General features: G+C 35.2%; 1 protein-coding gene across 9 annotated transcripts in view; it reads left to right on the top strand.

Annotated features, from left to right (window-relative positions):
* Positions 1-16482, top strand: part of SMAD2 (SMAD family member 2) — a 105941-nt gene that overhangs the window by 65417 nt on the left and 24042 nt on the right. For all 9 annotated transcript variants that reach the window (XM_056824397.1, XM_056824401.1, XM_056824399.1 and 6 more), the window contains 4 exons: positions 3362-3415; positions 5392-5604; positions 11474-11611; positions 11816-11960. In XM_056824397.1, the coding sequence (XP_056680375.1) occupies positions 3362-3415; positions 5392-5604; positions 11474-11611; positions 11816-11960 (550 nt within the window). The remainder of the gene's footprint in view (positions 1-3361; positions 3416-5391; positions 5605-11473; positions 11612-11815; positions 11961-16482) is intronic.

The raw sequence follows: 16482 nt of genomic DNA, 5'->3' as shown, positions 1-16482 counted from the left end.
TTGTGATAATGTGATCCGTAATGGAACCCTTTTCATCTACTTGGTTTTTTCTGTGTAAATGTTTAGGTCAAACTCTGTGGAGTACTTCTGCCCTTCCCCTATATACAAATCCTTCATGGATGCCAAGGTGATAGTTTAAATTTATATAGTACTTAAAAAACAAAACCCTTACTTTGTGTCTTAGAATTGAATATCAAGTATTGGTTCCAGGGCAGAAGACTATAAAGACTAGGCAATGGGGTTTTAAATGATTTGCCCAGGGTCACACAACTATGATGTGTCTGAAGCCAGATTTGAACCCAGGATGTCCCTGGCTCTTTCTTTTCAGTCTCCTCACTGCCCCTTATATACTTTTAAGAATGGTGGGGTAGGTGGTATTAATATTATTATCAACATTTTACAGTTGAGAAAAATTGAGACTCTGGTTGACTGAATTACTCTTTCTACATACCTACATGGAGCTCTTTATACATTCATTAAAGGGAAAAGGTTGCAGCATAGTGAAAAGGGTTTAGGATTTGGAGTCAAAAGGAACTGGTTCTAATCCTAACTGTCACCTATTAGAATTTTGTGCCAGGCACTTTTTAATCTCTCTGGGCCTCAGCCTCCTTCTTTGTAAAATTAGAGGATTAGACTAGATGGCCTGACCTCTGAAGTCCCCCTTCCACTTTTAAGTCTATGTTTGCATAATCTCTGTAAAGTGCTTTCACATTGTATATCATATCATTTATTTGCAAATCTTGAAACATTGCTCTCTACAAAGTCAGTGTTGCAGATTCCCCCAAATTAGTGGAGATTCGCATTGTAAATATGGTCCTTTTTACTTTGCTTTGCTTGATTCTGTCATACTTATCAGGACAACTCATCTCTTCAGGTCTCCCATCCCAGCCTCCTTTAAAAAGGCCACTTTCCTCTATCTTCTCCCCTCCCCTGCATCACAAATATTGGTCATTAAGAGCCCTTCTTACAGCCTCTCTCTTTAACTCTTCCCTCCTCTCATGACCTTTTTTACACTAAAGCTACACCCATAGCTTTGCTCTGGTCTTCTTGTCCTTTTTTTACTTTTTTAAACTTAATGATCTTTTCATTCTTTGAAGCTCTTATCCTGATATATTTCTCCTTTCACAGCCAAATTGCCATATTGCCTTCACTTCTATCTTTTTGCTTTTCAGCTACATGAAGTTTGGCTCTGGTCTTGAACACTTAAATTCCCTTTCTCCAAATTTACCAGTGTTCTCTTAAATGTCAAATCTAACACCCTTTCTCTTCTTTTAACCTTCTTATACTATTTAACATTTTTCCATCTTTTGGATAACCTTTTTTCTCTAGTTTTCTTATACTGCACTCTCCTACCTGTTTACTCCTTTTCAGCCTTTTACTGGAATGTTATCCAAGTCCTGTAACAGTGGGTCTATTCCAAAGCTCAGTACTGGGCTCTGAGTTTCCCTCTTGATGACCTCATCAATTGACCATGACACCCAAATGATTCTCAATCTTAATGTAAGAAAATCCTTAATTTTCATGTCCTTTATCACCAACTACTTATTTTGACATTTCAGACTGGATATCTCATAAGCATTTCAAAATTAACAATCTCCTAGCTACTAGTGTCTTCTCAAAACATTTCTTTTTATATGCTTACATGTGTTCCTGTAGTACACATGTACCTTCTGTAGAATATAAACTTCAGAGCAGAGACTGTCATTTTTGTCTTTTTAGCCTCAATGCCTAGTACAGTGATGGTGAATCTTTAAGAGACAGAGTACCAGGCCCTGTCCCCACCCCCACCCCCTAGACTAAGTGCCGTTCCTGTCTGTCTTCCTCCCTTCCTGCATCCCAGACAGGGGAGGGAAGAAGTGCTCTCATTGGGCTGCTTGGGATGAAAGATGTGTAGTGAGGAGGAGGAGAGTGGCTGGAGCACTTTTCTCCCCTCCAGTAAAGCTATGAGCAATGCTTTTTCCTCCCCTACATCACCATAGGCTTCCCTCTGTGCCACACCCTCATGCAGCATGTGAGGCTGGCTGCCCTTCCCCCCCACCCCCCTTCCTCCTTGTCCCAGTCAGGGAAGGGAGGAAGTACTTCCATTGACTGCTGGGCAAGGGGTGGGGGGAAGTGAGGAAATATCCTCAGGTACATGGAGAGAGAGAAGGGAACAGCTCCACCCTGAGTCCCCCTGGATTTCTTTTTTTTTCCTTTCTTTTTCTTTTTCCTTTTCCTTTTCCTTTTCTTTTTCTTTTTCTTTTTCTTTTTCTCTTTTCTTTTTCTTTTCTTTTCTTTAATTTTCCCTTACGTTCCATCTTAGGATCAATACTGTGTATTGGTTCCAGGACAGAAGAATGGCAAGGGCTAGGCAATGGGGATTAAGTAACTTGTCCAGGGTCACATAGCTAGGAAGTGTCTGGGGCTAGATTTGAACCCAGGACCTACCTTTTCTATGCCTGTCTCTCAATCCACTGAACCACCCAGTCCCACACTGCCCATCCCTCCACCCCACCCCTGCTTTCTAGTAATGAACTCTGGCTGTCAACTACAGACTTGTCCACAAAATCTGAAAATATATGTAAAAGGATATGTTGGTCATATAATAAGAACTGGGTAACACATATATAGCCTGAGTATTACATTGGTATACATAAATGGGAAAAGACCTTGAAGACCTCCTAGTATTTTGGGTAGATCTTTTGTGGGGACTTTGTGGTAGAACATGGGCAGAATTGACTAGAGGAAAATGCCAATGTGGATTTAGATTTAGATTGATAGAATAGTCACATTAATTAGGACAGATATGTTTTGAAATACTGAAGGAAGTAATTTTTGTATTTTCCTAATTTATATATAGTTTTCTCTAAAAAATTTTTGTTTATACAGCTATTCATGGACCATTAGCCTTAATATGAGGCTCTACTAACAGACCCAGTAGATGACTTATTCATACATTTTCTCTATCTGAAATAAAAAATTACCTGTATCATAAATTAGACATTACATAGAATCAGACCCAGTGTTTGTTTCTTTAGATTTTGTTACTGAAGGCATCTTTATCTACTATAAGTAGCACTTTATGGAAAATAAAATGTGTATATTTACCTGTCTTTCTAATCTTTTCATTAATCTTGTGTGTTAAAATTTTGAGGTTGTTGATCATTCTTTTAAAGAAAAATTTTGTGACATAAATGTATAAGAAGTGATTAGGATGCAAAGCAATTTGCGTTATTTAAAATAAGTGGCACATGGGGAATTTTGTGTGTTTTCTGAACTGTTCTTGGTAATTATAACTCATTTAATCACATTCTTGGTATTAGTAATAGCAACACCTCTAGGGGGGAAATCTGGAATATCTAATATTCTGTTACTATTCTAGGATCTCCAGCAGAACTCTCTCCTAGCACTCTTTCCCCAGTTAATCATAGCCTAGGTAAGTTGCTAATCTTTTATTGGGGTTGTTTTTTTTTTTGTTTGTTTTTTTTAAGGTTTCTAGTTGTCATATATTTGTGTAACCCAAAGTTTCTCTCTCTTTCAAGGTGTGATTTTTTTCATATGTGTGATAGTACTCAAGTTGATTTTGGTGAAATACTCATTATTTTTGAATACAGACATCTGAAGTATTACTACAGTTCTAAATTCTTTATTGGATGGGAAGAAAAATGACTATATTCTTACTCATGGAAAATTTAAAGGCCAGGTACAGCTAGGTTTTAAGAAAGTCCATGAATTTAAAATTTGCTTTTTCCAAAATAGCTCAATCTAAATGTTTTAAATGTAGATAAACGCCTCTTTAGGGATATAAGTAAAATCTTTCTGAAGAAAAATGCTACCCTAACAAAATAATAAAGTGATATAGGCACGATACTTGGAGAAGGCCTTTTGAATTCTGGTTCCACCATTTGCTATTCTTGTGAAGAGGAGAAGACAAGCATTTATTAAGCACTTACTACTTGCCAGACACTGTGCTAAACACTTTACAAATATTACTTCATTTGCTCCTCACAACAGCCCAGGTTGTTGTTTTTATGTTTCTTATTTTACATATGAGGAAACTGAGGTAAAAAGGTGACTTGCCCAGAGTCACTTTACTTCTTAACTGAGACCACATTGAAACTCAGGTTCCTCTGACTTCAGGACCCAGTTCTCTTTTCACTTAGCTGCTTCAAGTCCCTTTTTCTCTCTAACCTCATCTATAAAGCGAGATTTTTGGTTTAGATGTCCTCTGCAGTCCCTTCCAGTTCTAAATCTGTAATCTTATCAGGTGGGAGTGGGGAGGGAAGTTCCCTCCTTTGATATAGTCACTGTTTCTTATCAACTTCTTCCTACTGAGAATATGATTTCTAGGAATTATGTGCCTTGAAAGTAAATTCCACCAAAGTCAAACTTAAAATGTGGAGTTCATAATATTGAAATTGAACCTATACATATCCAACCATTGTTACCAGCTAATTCTTATGATCTTAGGTACTCCCTTGAAGCACATAGAATCTTTTTACTTCAGTTTCCATTTAAATTGGCAAACTTAAAATGTTTTGAGGTGCTGAATTGCACTGCTAAAGGGAATATTCTCTCCTAGGAGTTGTTAGTGAAAACTTAAGTCCAGCCTCTATCTCTATCCTTTTGCTATTTTGATTAGTACTAATTAAATGTTAAATTTTGGGAAAGTGTCTCAGAGCTGAGAGATTTTTCTTTTAAACTATTACTGATATAAATTTTTATTTGAGTAGTTTTGAACTAATTTTCTAAATTTCCTTCTGCTTGTGTTCTCCAACCCTTTTCCACCAAAAATTATCTCCATTAATTTTACTTTTATTATCCATAATAGAAGCACAAATTGTTCAACTGAAAATTTAGAAATACAAAATTGAGTGTCGTGCCCAATAAATAAACTCCTTGACCACTGATTATAGAAATTACAGAATCTTAGTGCTGAAAAGGACCTTACTGGTTATTTTAGCTTATAGATGAGGATAAATGCACAAGGAAGTAAATTTGCCCGAAACCATGAAAATAGTCAGTGGTAAAGTTGTGGCCAGAATCTGTCACAAAATCAGTCCCTTTTTTTTGTAGCTTCCTTCATTCCCTCATTCTCAGTCTGACTTAGTATTAAAAAATTCAGATACTCTTAAAGTGAAAATTTTTAAGTGGTAGTTGGCTAAAACTATGAATAGAAAAATGATCCAAAATGAAGAGATGAAATTTTAAGATTGGATGACTAGAAAAATGAGATAGATCTGAAAAGGAAATTCTGATATGATTTATAGAAAAAGATCCATATTGTAGACAGTCATCACAAGGTACCAATACTGGCATGTTTGCATTGGTAAAGATATATGTTCTTTACTATTTTTCATTGTTATCTTAGGAATTAATTTTATCTCTCCCTTTCTCCCTTTTTTTTTTCAGATTTGCAGCCAGTTACTTATTCAGAGCCTGCATTTTGGTGTTCAATAGCATATTATGAGTTAAATCAGAGGGTTGGAGAAACCTTCCACGCATCACAACCATCACTGACTGTAGATGGATTTACAGATCCATCAAATTCAGAGAGATTTTGCTTAGGTTTACTCTCCAATGTTAACCGAAATGCTACAGTGGAAATGACAAGACGGCATATAGGTATTTATTTTTCTTTTTTTCTTTAGAAAATAATCCTGAGGGTCAGCTAGGTATCACATAGATAAAGTGCCAGGCCTGGAGTTGGGAAGGTCTGGGTTTAAATCTGGCCTCAGATTCTTCATAGCTGCTTTATCCTTAAATGCCTTACCCTAGCCACTCTTCTGTCTTAAAAGTTGATACTAAGAGAGAAGGTAAGGTGTTGTTTTTGTTTTTGCTTTTAAGAAGAAGAAAAAAGAAAGTAATACTGACTTAACTTGATATTTGTGATTGGAGTCAGTTACCATGTTGATCCTAATTGTGCTACTTTGACTACAATGGCAAAGGATTCTAAGACACTTTCTAAAGCCAATCTTATACATTGGAAATAGAAATATACTAAAATGTATTGCTACAGAAAATGCATTGGCAACCAGCCAATTAATTTTCTTGTTTCTTTATATACTAGGCATAACTCAGTCCCCTAGACACCTACTCATTTATTTGACACCATTTCTATTTCTAGCCAGCTTTTGTTCCTCCTTTATAGAGGGCTGGGTCAAGTCTTAGAAGTATCTCAAAGAGTTGTTGGCAGTTTCTTGTGCACACTTGTTCTTTACAGGGGTTTAATCTCACTTTGCATCTGCAAACATATATGCTTTTACTTTGAATCAGGTACTTTGATATGGGGGCTAAGGATTCAGAAACAAAAATATAATAATTCCTTAACTCAAGGATCTTGCTGAGATGAAACAACATACACAGATAAATATAAAATATGTACGAATAAAGAGAAATTGTGGGGAAGTTAGAAAAGGCCTTTGTTAAGAAGTGTCTCTTGAGTTTAGCTAAGGATTCCAGAAAGAAGCAAGAAAGAAATACATTCCAGATATCATGAACAGCCGCCCAGCCTCTTCAGAGATAGGAATTGGGATGGCATATGTGGACAATAGTAAGTAAACCAATTAACCTGAAATGGAGAGTATGTAAGAAAGATAAATGTGAAATAGGTCTAGAAAAACAGTTCTGTTCAGATTAAAGCCTAAAAGGGACAAAGGAGTTTGCCTTTTTTCCTAGATGTTCTAGATAGCCATTGAAACTTCTTGGTGTAGAGAAAAATGACATAGGAATGGTAATTCAACAGATAATGGAAGGAAAAATTGATGAAGCCACCAGACTGGATTCAAGAAATCCAAATAGGAAACCATTAAATTTGGGGCAGGGCATGGCAGTTGAGAATTAGGGAAAAAAATTTTTTTAATGATTGTTAAAAGTAAAATATAAATTTATTTATTTACATATTTTTTAGAAGGGAGTATAATAAAAACTTAGAGGATAGAATATTCAGAAGAGGTGGGTCAACATTTGTTAAGTGCCACATACAGGTCAAGAATGTGGGGATTGAGAAAAGGCCAACAGATTTGGGAAAGTGTTATGCTGAGTACTTTAAATATTTCATTTTATCCTCACAACAACCCTGGGAGGTAGGTGCTATTATTATTCACTATTTTACGGTTGAGAAAACTGAGGTAGACTGGTTAACTGACTTGCCTAGGGTTACACAACTCTCTGAAGCCATATTTGGTCTTCTTGAGCTCAACTAATTTGTCATTTAAGAAATCAGATTTATAATTGGAGGAGAATTTATGAATATACAAGATAGAAAGCAATATGAGATGTGAAGTGGATAATTTTGAATACATTAATCTAAAAATTAGGTTTATACAGATAATAATAGGTAAAACTAGAAGTAGTTAGGAAAAAAATTAATAGTTTCTGAAAAGTTACATATCTAAACTATATAGAGAACTTTGTCAAATTTCTAAGAATAGGAGCCATTCTTCAATTGATAAATGGTCAAAAAATATGACCAGATAGTTTTTGGATGAAGAATCAAAACTATATATAACTATATGAAAGAAATGCTGTAGATCATTATTGACTAGAGAAATGCAAAACAAAACAACTCTGAGGTACCATGTCAAACCTGTCTGTTAGCTAAAATGTTAAATGGATAAAATGACAAATGTTGGAGGAGATGTGAAAAAATGGGAATACATTGTTGGTGGAACTGTGAACTGATCTATCTGTTTTAGAGGGCAATTTGGAATTAGGCTCCAAAGAGTTATAAAATTATGTAACTTTTGACTTAATACTATTTAGATTTATTTCCCTAAAGTGATCAGGAGAAAAGAGAAAGAACCTATATATATTCAAGAATATTTATAGCAGCTTTCTTTGTGATTGCAAAGAACTGTAAATCAAAGGGATTCCCAACATTTGGGGAATGGCTAAACATGCAATACATGATTTTGATGAAATACTACTGTGTCATTAAAAAATCATGGGAGCAGCTAGGTGGCTTGGTGAATGTGGAGGTCCTAGATTCAAACCTGGCCTCAGGCACTATCTAATTGTAATCCTGGGGAAATCACTTAACCCTCATTGCCTCTTTCTTACTGCTCTTCTTGCCTTGGAATCAATATTTAGTATCAATTCTAAGACAGAAAGTAAAAGTTAAAAAACAAAACAAAACATGGGGAGACCTATGGGAAATTATGAAAACTGAAACAAACAGAACCAAGAGAACGTTCTATACAGCAACGGAAATACTTGTTTGAAGAATAACTTTTGCATGTCTACTTCCAGAGAAAGAATTAATAAATAGAAATGAGCAAGACCTCATTTTATATATACATATATCTTTTTGTTAAATGATATCTTCTCTAAAGAGAAGAGGGGAATAAAGGAGGGAGTTGCCCAAGTATTATAATGTAACAAATAAGTAAATTTTAATTTTTGAAAATAATTTTAGACACTTTTTCTAGCAGCTTAGCTTAGGGAGACATTAGCAAAGAAAGATTGCTTGAGGTAGGACAAGCATTTATTTAATTGATTATTATGTTCTAAGAGCTATGCTAAGCACTGAGGGTATAAATAAAAGCTAAAAGGAAAATAGTTTCTGCTTTTAAGGAGCTTACTTTCTAATGGGACATGACAACACAGAAGAGAGCTGAAAATATTTGTGAGGACATGAGAGGTTACCTTATGGGGATATAGTTTCAAATTTTTGAGAGCCAGAAGGGAATCAAAGATATCCCATTTAGATCTTTTCCCAAAAATGGAGATAAATTCACTAAGAGAAAGAAGCCATTCAGGCAGAGGAATATTCTATGATTAGAACTTTCCAAGTATTAGTGGAAGTTTTAGGAGAGAAGGAAGTTGAAACATAGAAGTGGAATTCTGAGAGTCATAAGCAGAGCCCGGATGGGATACAGGTTAGGGGATGTATAGGTCTCCTGATAGTAGGTAGGATTTGAGGCCAATTTTTGAAGGAACCTAGGAGGCAGAGGTAAGGAAGAAGAAAATTTTGGGGTATAAGAACAATTAGTAAAAGGGTACAAAGGAGATGGAGTGTCATGTGTAGCTGGATCAGAGTTGCATGCAGGGAAATTAAAGCTGTAAGAAGATTGACTGAAATGGACCAGGTTGTAAAGACTTTAAATGCTATCTAGAGGATATTATATTTGATCCTATAGGTAATGAGGAATCAGCCACCGTAGTTTTTTAAGTAGTAAGATAATTTGGTCAGATCTGTACTTTAGGAAAAGTCACTTTGGCAGTTGAATGGAGCATGTATTAGGGTGGGGAAGGACAATTGTCCTGACATATAAGATACTAAATTTTTTGAGAAAGGAAGGAGGATAACCCTAGCAGTCAGTAGGTAACAGCCACCAGGAACTAGATTTGGTGATAAATTTGAATAAGGTAAACCTAGAGGTTGCCAAGTAATAGTTATATCAGAACACTGGGAGAGTAATGGAGAACAAGTTTTCTTAATGCAGTGTCATGGGGTGTTAGAGAGGGAGTTTCTGAGTGCCCCTAATGGAAAGAATATGAAAGAAAGAGATTCAGAGTGAAGAAAACTTTGTTTATGGAATTGGAATTTAAGGGTGCACAGTTAAAGGGTTAGACAGATAATTGTGGAAAATTGGATAGTTTGAGTTGAAATAGAGATGGGTGGTGATTATGAGATTGGGCAGCAGTGGTTATAAAATGGAGTGGTTTATCCTTGGGAATCCTGGGTTTATCATCAGCATCAAGATAATTTGGGGAAATTTGCTAATCATAAGGAGAAAGTTGAGAGATAGGAATAGTGCCATTCATGATGTCAAGTGAGTAGAATGTTCTCAGACTTGGTGCCATCCTGCTATCCCAGTACCACATTGATAGTTAACTCCATCCTGGTCATGTGAGTGTGAGCTGGAGGAAGCTGCACAGAAACAAATTTAGGTATAATTTAACAAGCATTTATTAAGCATGTACCATATGCCAGATACTATATTAAGCACTGTGGACACAAATGCAAAAACAATCTTTGCCATCACCCTAGTTGAAGGCAGACAGCATGTAAGATTTTCCAGTAATGGAATATGCTAACTTAGGAAGAAGTGGGTTCTTCACTAGCAGTCTTAAAAGCAAAGTGAAAGGATTATTTGTCCAGTGGGTTGTTGAGAGTAGTCTTGTTCAGCTATAGGTTATACTTGATGATCTTGGAGGTCCCTCTAACTCTGAGATCCTGATTGTTGTCTGCCTTTCTAGCTTTACTTCACATTACTACTGCTTCACTTGATTCATATTCCAGCCAAATTTATATATCTTGAACTTGTCCCCCCAGATCTCCTATCTCTTCATTTTTGTAAACTGTCTGTTCTGGATGGATGGATGGCATTTAATTAAGTGCTTCATTACTTTGTAAACAATTTATGGGGATATAAATAGAAAAATAAGACATAAAAATAAGACTCCTAATCAAGGAGTCCCCATCAGAGGAGACAGCTTAGCTACAAGATAGATGAAAAGGCCTCAGGTTCCTTTGAATATAAGGTCAGGGTTGGTGGCTAGGTCCAGTGGTCTTGAGGATGTAAGATAATCTAGGTCTATAAGGTAGCCAGGTCCATGATCATTAAGGTGTTGCATTAGGACAGTTTGTAGTACCTGGATAGGTCAGATAATAAGCCCTATAAGTGGTTTTCCAGATTAGTGAAAGGATTATATAGTTGGTGACTTTCAGCTCATCAAAGAGGTTTGGAGTGGCCCTTCAGTTAGGACTGATTCTTACATCTGCTTTTCTAAATCTTTTCTCCTTTAAGATATAGCTCAGGTTCTACCTGTTCCCAAGAATCTTTGCTGGTCATCCCAGTTATTCCATCTTCAAATTTTTTTTATTTTACTTATATATCCGTTTTATCTTTCTGTTTCCCTAGTAGAATATAAACTCCTTGAGGGTTAGATGTTTTTACTTTTGTCTTTTGCATTCTCTTGAATATTGTGGGGTGGAGGAGATCTGTACCTGTTATTTTATTGGTATAGGAAATCTCTTTGACCTATACAATTTGGTACTTGTTCTATAACCTAGAATCTTTGAGAGTTGCCTAGGGCATTGAGAGATCAATTGACTTGATCAGGATCATTGAGCCAGTATGTGTCAGAAATAAGCCTTGACACCAAGTCTCACCGAATCCAAGACTAAAATATCCCATGCTGCTTCTCAAATTATGCAACCTGTTGCATGTAATAGATATTTAATAAATGCTATCTGAGTTGCACTTTAAGGCATTATAGAAATGTGAATTCAGGAGTCAGAAAATGTTACTCTTTTCACTTTCTACCTGCTGTACCAGTTCCCCAAATTCCATACATCACTTCCCTATTTTTTTAGTATTCACAGATAAAATATATGGTTAATTAACTGCCTTTCTGTAACCAAAAGAAACAAGTGAGCTACAGTGTATCCCTCTCACTGTCAGAAATAGTATTAAGATATTTTCACACAGTAAATTTTGTCTATTGAATATGTAAATTTTCAAACTAATACTAAATTTTATTTTAGGAAGAGGAGTACGCTTGTATTATATTGGTGGAGAAGTTTTTGCCGAGTGCCTAAGTGATAGTGCAATCTTTGTTCAGAGTCCAAATTGTAATCAGAGATATGGCTGGCATCCTGCAACAGTGTGTAAAATCCCACCAGGTAAGATAATACACCCTCTAATACTGTAAAAGCAAGTGAATTTCTTCAATCCAATACAGATTTTGTACTTTTTCCTAACAACTATAAAATTAGATTATTTTTATGCCAGGGTTATTTTGAAATCTTTGAATTTCTAAAAGAAAGTAAAATTGTAAGTATTAACTATCTTTTTATAGAATCAATTTTAATTTTTTTCATTGATAGGTTGTAATCTAAAAATCTTCAATAACCAGGAGTTTGCTGCTCTTTTGGCTCAATCTGTGAATCAGGGTTTTGAAGCTGTGTACCAGCTAACTAGAATGTGTACAATAAGAATGAGTTTTGTTAAAGGATGGGGAGCAGAATACAGGTAATAAAATAATTTTCTTTATTTCTTTATTATATATTCTATATCTCAATGTTAAAATTGTTTTTTGTTCTTCTGTTTCCTTCTCTGTGTTTAGGTTTCTTTTGTATTTGTTTAACCTAAGAAGTCTATTTATCACCATTTCTTAGAATTGTGGAATCTTTCATTGTAAGAATTAAATTATTCTGTCTCTTTGCATATGACATGATGGTATATGTGAAAAATCCTAGATATTCAACTAAAAAAGTTACTTCAGATTACCAATAATTTTAGTAAAGTATCAGGATATAAAATAAACTAACAAATCATTCGCATTTTTATATATTACCAACAAAGTCCTGAAAGAAGAGATTTTAAAAAAAACTCCATTTAAAATAACCACAGATAGACTAAACTACCTGGAAGTACACTTTCCAAAACAAACTCAGGAACAATATGAACATAATTATAAAACATTATTTACACAAATAAGGTCAGATCCAAATCATTAGATAAATAATAATTGTTTATGGATGGACCAGGTCAATAAAATTAAAATAACAATCCTGCCTAAATTAATTTACTTATTCAATGCCAGCCTAATCAGCTTATGAAATAATTATCTTACTGAGCTAGAAAAAATGATAAATGAACTCACTTGGAAAAACAAAAAGTCAAAAATATTAAAAGAATTAATTTTAAAATGTAAGGAAGGAGGTTTAGCAGTACTGGATTTTAAACTATCTTATAAAGTGGTAATTATCAAAACTAGTACTGGCTAAGAGATGAAAAGTTAGAACAACGGAACGGGATATACAACAAACAGTAGTAAAAGATTATACTAACTTTGTGTTTAAGAAAGTAATAAAGATCTAGGGTATTGGGATAAGAAATCATTATTTGGTATAAAAATTGACTGGGATAACTAACTGGTAAGTCGTTTGGTAGAAACTAGAGACCAAAATCTTATACCATTCACTAAGATAAGACCAAAATGGATGCATGATCTAGACATAAAGGGAGATATTTTAGGCAAGAACAGGGAGCATATTACCTATTAGATTTATGGATAGGAGTAGAATTTATGAGTAAGAGAGATGAAAAAGTGTTGTGAAATGTAAAATGGATAATTTTGATTACATTGAATTGAATGGTTTTTCCACAAACAAAACATATTGCCAAGATTAAAAGGAAATCAGAAAATTGAGGGGAAATTTTCATTGGCTGACTTTTGGAAAGAGACTTTATGGGAAAAAGAGCCTACCCCCAATTGATAAGTGGGCAAAAGATATGAACAGATAAATCAAAGCCATATATAGGTATTTGAAAAAAATGCTATAAATTACTACTACAAACCAAAACAATTCTGAGTTATCTAATACCCATCAGACTGGCTAAAATGATCAAAAGGTAAAATGATAAATGTTGGAGCGGATAAGGAAAAATGTAAACACATATACATTGTGAACTGATCTAATTATTTTGGAGAGCAATCTTGAATTATAAAAGAGTTATAAAACTGTGTCTACTCTTTGATTCAGCAAAACCATTGTTGAGTCTGTTTTCCTAAGAAGTTGAGGGGAAAAGGAAAAGAACCTACATATTCCAAAATATTTGTAGTAGCTCTCTTTGTGATTGCAAAGAACTGGAAATCTCAGGGATATCCATCAATTGGGGAATAACTAAACAAATTGTGGCGTGTGATTGTAATGGAATACTACTGTACCATAAGAAACAGTAGATTAAATTTTTTTTAATTTGGAAAGAACCACATGAACTAATGAAGAATGAAACAAGTTAGAACCAAGAGGACATCATATACAGCTACAGATTTAATATTTGAAGAGTAATTTGTGAATGTTCATCTCCAGAGAAGGAACTGAAAAATAGAAACACAAAAGACAATCTGCATATAAATATCTTATTGCTGGATGATAGGAGAAGGAGGAACTGAGATTCCTGGAAATAAATTCTATTAATTTTTTAAAAAATCATTTTCATACACACAAAAAAATAGAAGAATGAAATTATAGGTCAAATGCCTTTTTATAGAGGCAACCAGTGACGCCATAGCTAGAGCTCTGGACCTGGAGTCAGGAAGCCTCGAGTTCAAATTCAGCCTTAGATACTTAGTAGTTGTGTGACCCTGGGCAAGTAATTTGTAACCCTGGGTGAGTTGTTTAACCTGTGTGCCCAGTTTCCCCAACTGTCAAATAGGAATAAATGTGAGGATCAAATGAGATAGTTCTAAAAAGTTCTCAGCACTGTTCCTTACACAGTCCTAGAAAATAATTTGAATTATCCTTTTTTTCAACTGAATAAGCATTATTAATTATAATAGTTAAACTTTTTTGTGTATTGTTATTTTAGGTTGGTATTTTGAATGAAGTATATCTGATGGCTTGTATTCTAGAAATATGAAATTTGTTGTGTAGGCTTTTAATTGTGCTCCAATTTTATATATCCTTCATTGAGAAACCTCAACCTGATTACTATTCTGATGCCTCATTATAGTATAGAGGTTAATTTGGAATTTGTTCTCCAAGGCTGTGCAAATACAAGTTCAGACATATCTTAAAAAGCTGGAGAGGCTTCAAGTACAGACTCGGCAATGGGACCATATATGTCTTTCATCCAAAGACAGATCTAAGTTAGGAGAGGTTCAAGGTACCATGGGTTTTGTTTTAGGCACAGCAGCTCCTGAATATTATCTACCAAGTAGGAACGGGTTGGGATCTGTGCCAAAAGTATTACCCACACTAACAAAAATCATATCTCTTTGAATTAGTGAAGTAAGTAGCTGGTAAAATCAACTTTTATCATCCAATTTTATTTCTACTTATAATTATTTCCTTTGTGAAATTTGTAGCTGTTAACATATTTAGCATTTCCTATTTTACAGTTGAATTGCCCTATGTAAACCTTAAAATGAAATGAAAATGATGGCAGCTGTAATTTTTCTCTCCTAAGTAAAGCCATTTTTCCCCAGCATTGTCAAGAATTTGAAGCTGGAAGATACTGGCAGATATAATAATCTGGCATTCAGGGTGGGAAAAAGCTATGTAGTAAAATATTTACTGAAATTTGTATATATAATAAAAATTGCTAAGAATTCCCTGTAAGGAGCAGGGAAAGAATCTGACCTTTATCTTCCCGTGGCATATTTAATTATTTGATTTTTAAAAATAAATTCAAATGTATAATTAAGAAAACAGAGATAAAAATGGTATGTGTTATGACTACTTCTAGTAGATTTGATACATGAGCATAAATCCATGAAGAGCTGAATCACCAAATGGTTGAGATGAGGGCCCAGGTACCACAACCCATAGTTAGGTGATGTGACTTGAAGTAAACTAAGAAGGAATGGTTAGATACCTAAGTAGTAAGAGCAGTGTCACAAAACCCTAGAGAGAAGAAGGTATCAAAGAGACTATAGTCTCAGAAACTGCAGAGAGGTCAAGAAGGATGAGTTGAGAAAAGGCCATTAAATTTGTCAAATAAGAGATTAGTTTCTTTATATTGATGAAGTCAAAAACCAGATTGTAGAGAGTTAAGAGATAGTGAGAAGAAAAGAAATATAGGCTCCTATTATAGTTGGCTTTCTCAAGGAGTTTAGTTTCAAAAGAGAGGAGGTGCCCCACCAATAGCTAGCAGAAACGATGAGGGAGGTGTTTTTTTTTTTTAACCCTTTACCTTCTGCTTTAGAATTGATACCAAGTAGATTGGTAAGGAATAGGCAGTGGAGGGTTATGTGACTTGCCCAAGGTCACACAGCTAGGAGATGTCTGGAGTCAGATTTGAACCCAGGTCCTTCTGTTTCCAGACCTGGATTTCTATTAGTTGAGCTTAGCAACCTCAGAGAAAGAGTTTCTTTTGAGGATAGACGGGATTTCAGTATCTTTGTAGACAATGAAGAAGTAGCCAGTAGAAGGAGAGAGGTTGATAAGTTGGAAGGTAAGGATAAGTTAAAGAGAGAGGGTTGAAAGAGACAATAAGGAATAAGATCAAGTGTTGGCCTGGGGAAAAAGAGCCACCTCATTACGAGATGAAGTCAGAAATGGTGGCAAAAAGCATCTTGATAGTGTGACAAGGAAATCACTTTAAAAGACTGATATATATTAATTTAAGGTCGCCAAAGAATTCAGCTATGTAATTCCTAAATGAAAACTCAAGTCAGCAGTCAACCTTTTATGGAGTTTAATTACAAACAGGAGGAAGAAAGGTATTAGAGAGAGAGAGAGAGAGAGAGAGAGAGAGAGAGAGAGAGAGAGAGAGAGAGAGAGAGAGAGAGAGAGAGAGAGAGAGAGAATAGGGCTTAAATACCCCCTCTGTTTGGGCTGGGCCAAAAGGCCCAAGCCCTTAGATAGCTGAGGCAAAGGAAAGAGATCAGTCCCTATCACTCACATGACCAAAATGGAGAAACAGTCACAGGGGCCTCCACCTCCAGCTTCCTTCAGAGCACCTCTCCAACCAACCACCTCTCAGTCCTCAGACCCCTCTATCTTTAAGGAAACCATCCAAGTTCCCTCCCCTCAGTTCTCAC

Source organism: Monodelphis domestica, chromosome 3 (assembly GCF_027887165.1).
Source record: "Monodelphis domestica isolate mMonDom1 chromosome 3, mMonDom1.pri, whole genome shotgun sequence".
In the NCBI taxonomy this organism is placed as follows: domain Eukaryota; kingdom Metazoa; phylum Chordata; class Mammalia; order Didelphimorphia; family Didelphidae; genus Monodelphis; species Monodelphis domestica.
Note: the sequence above shows the minus strand (reverse complement) of the source record. Positions and strands in the feature narration are given on the sequence as shown.